Source organism: Aplysia californica, unplaced genomic scaffold (assembly GCF_000002075.1).
Source record: "Aplysia californica isolate F4 #8 unplaced genomic scaffold, AplCal3.0 scaffold00119, whole genome shotgun sequence".
Lineage (NCBI taxonomy): Eukaryota > Metazoa > Mollusca > Gastropoda > Aplysiida > Aplysiidae > Aplysia > Aplysia californica.
In genome coordinates this window covers 1,507,910-1,509,209 of record NW_004797389.1, presented here as the reverse complement: position 1 = coordinate 1,509,209, position 1,300 = coordinate 1,507,910, and the positions used below count along the sequence as shown (strand labels likewise).

The 1,300-nt window shown below is 45.4% G+C and overlaps 1 protein-coding gene across 1 annotated transcript in view; it reads left to right on the top strand.

The window, feature by feature from the left end:
* LOC101860087 (2,3-dihydroxybenzoate-AMP ligase) overlaps positions 1 to 1,300 on the top strand; it is a gene marked incomplete in the record, with an annotated part of 12,526 nt that overhangs the window by 3,040 nt on the left and 8,186 nt on the right. Inside the window, 1 exon segment of the mRNA XM_013081177.2 lies at positions 248 to 766. Within this exon segment, the coding sequence (XP_012936631.2) occupies positions 248 to 766 (519 nt within the window).

The window sequence follows — 1,300 nt, the reverse complement described above, 5'->3', positions numbered from 1 at the left end:
CTGCTGCTGCTGCTTCTAGTGTTGTTATTGTTGTTGTTGTTGTTGTTGTTGTTGTTTTTGTTGTTGTTGTTTGTGGTGGTGCTAGTGTTGTTGGTGGCGTTGTTTTTATTGTTGTTGTTGGTGTTGATGTATTATAGTTGTTCTGTTACTGTTGTCGTTATGTTATTGTTGTTTTTTGGTGGTGTTGCCCCTCTATTCATCCCAGGCACCCGCTCCCTTTTCTCCAACTGCACATCGTTTCCCTCAGGTGTTGGAGAAAGATGGTGCCGACTTGTACCACATCGCCCGCCAGGCAGACTGTAAGGCTATCGTGTTTCCAGACATTCCCGGAAACTCAGCACACAGACTCCTAGCTCCTCAGTGTCGGGGCCCACACACTGCACACTCACAGCCACATGACCTAGCACTCCCACAATGCCCTAGTCTACAGAAAGCTATCCTGATTGGAAGAGGTACGTCGGGCAAACAGTCAGAGGTCGGAAATGACGTCAGGGAAGGCTCTTTTCTAGAGAGTCTTCTGCTGCAGAACGAGGAGGAAGCGGTATTCGTGGAGCATGGCGACTGTGAGGACTGCGTGTATATTTTCACCACTTCTGGCACCACGGGCTACAGTAAGCTAGTTCCTCGAACACACGCAGAGGTCTTGAGGGCGAGCCGCGCCTATGAGCCGACCAAGGATCTCCTGTCCTACATCGACAGACCTCTAGGGTGGGCTGGTGGTTTCCCTTATGACTTCTTCGGATTCTGCACACCGCGGGTGGTACAGGTAGGCTATTATTGGACCATACGTTTGTGCTCTAAGGTATCGAATAAAAGGGGGGGGGGTAGAGTTAGAAGTAAAAAGGAGGGGGGGAGTGGACAAGTGGTCCAAAATTAATATACGTGGGGCCGGGGGCGGAATATAAAAAGGAGGAGGGCAGGGGTGGCACATTCAACCTCATACCCCTTTACGAGAAGGAGCAAATCTGTTTCACTTCTCCTTCAGTGAATAAAAGAACAAGAGACTATGAAATTTTAGTGATTTTAGTAAGTTACTGTGACAGCTTTTCCCATTTAGGAACAAACCAGTTTCATTAAAAAATACAAACCAATGTACAAAAGTTTTTAAAATGCACAAAAAAATCGAGGTTGCCAACCCGGTACCTGTACTACGAGTAACACTGAGGGTAATTTGACATTAAACAAAAAAAAGAAAAGAAAAAAAGAAAAAAAAAAGAAGTTTCATTCAGATATCTAGATTCTAGATATAATGTTTCACTTGATCATCGGTCGTAGTAGCAAGCTTGAAAATAATGAACGG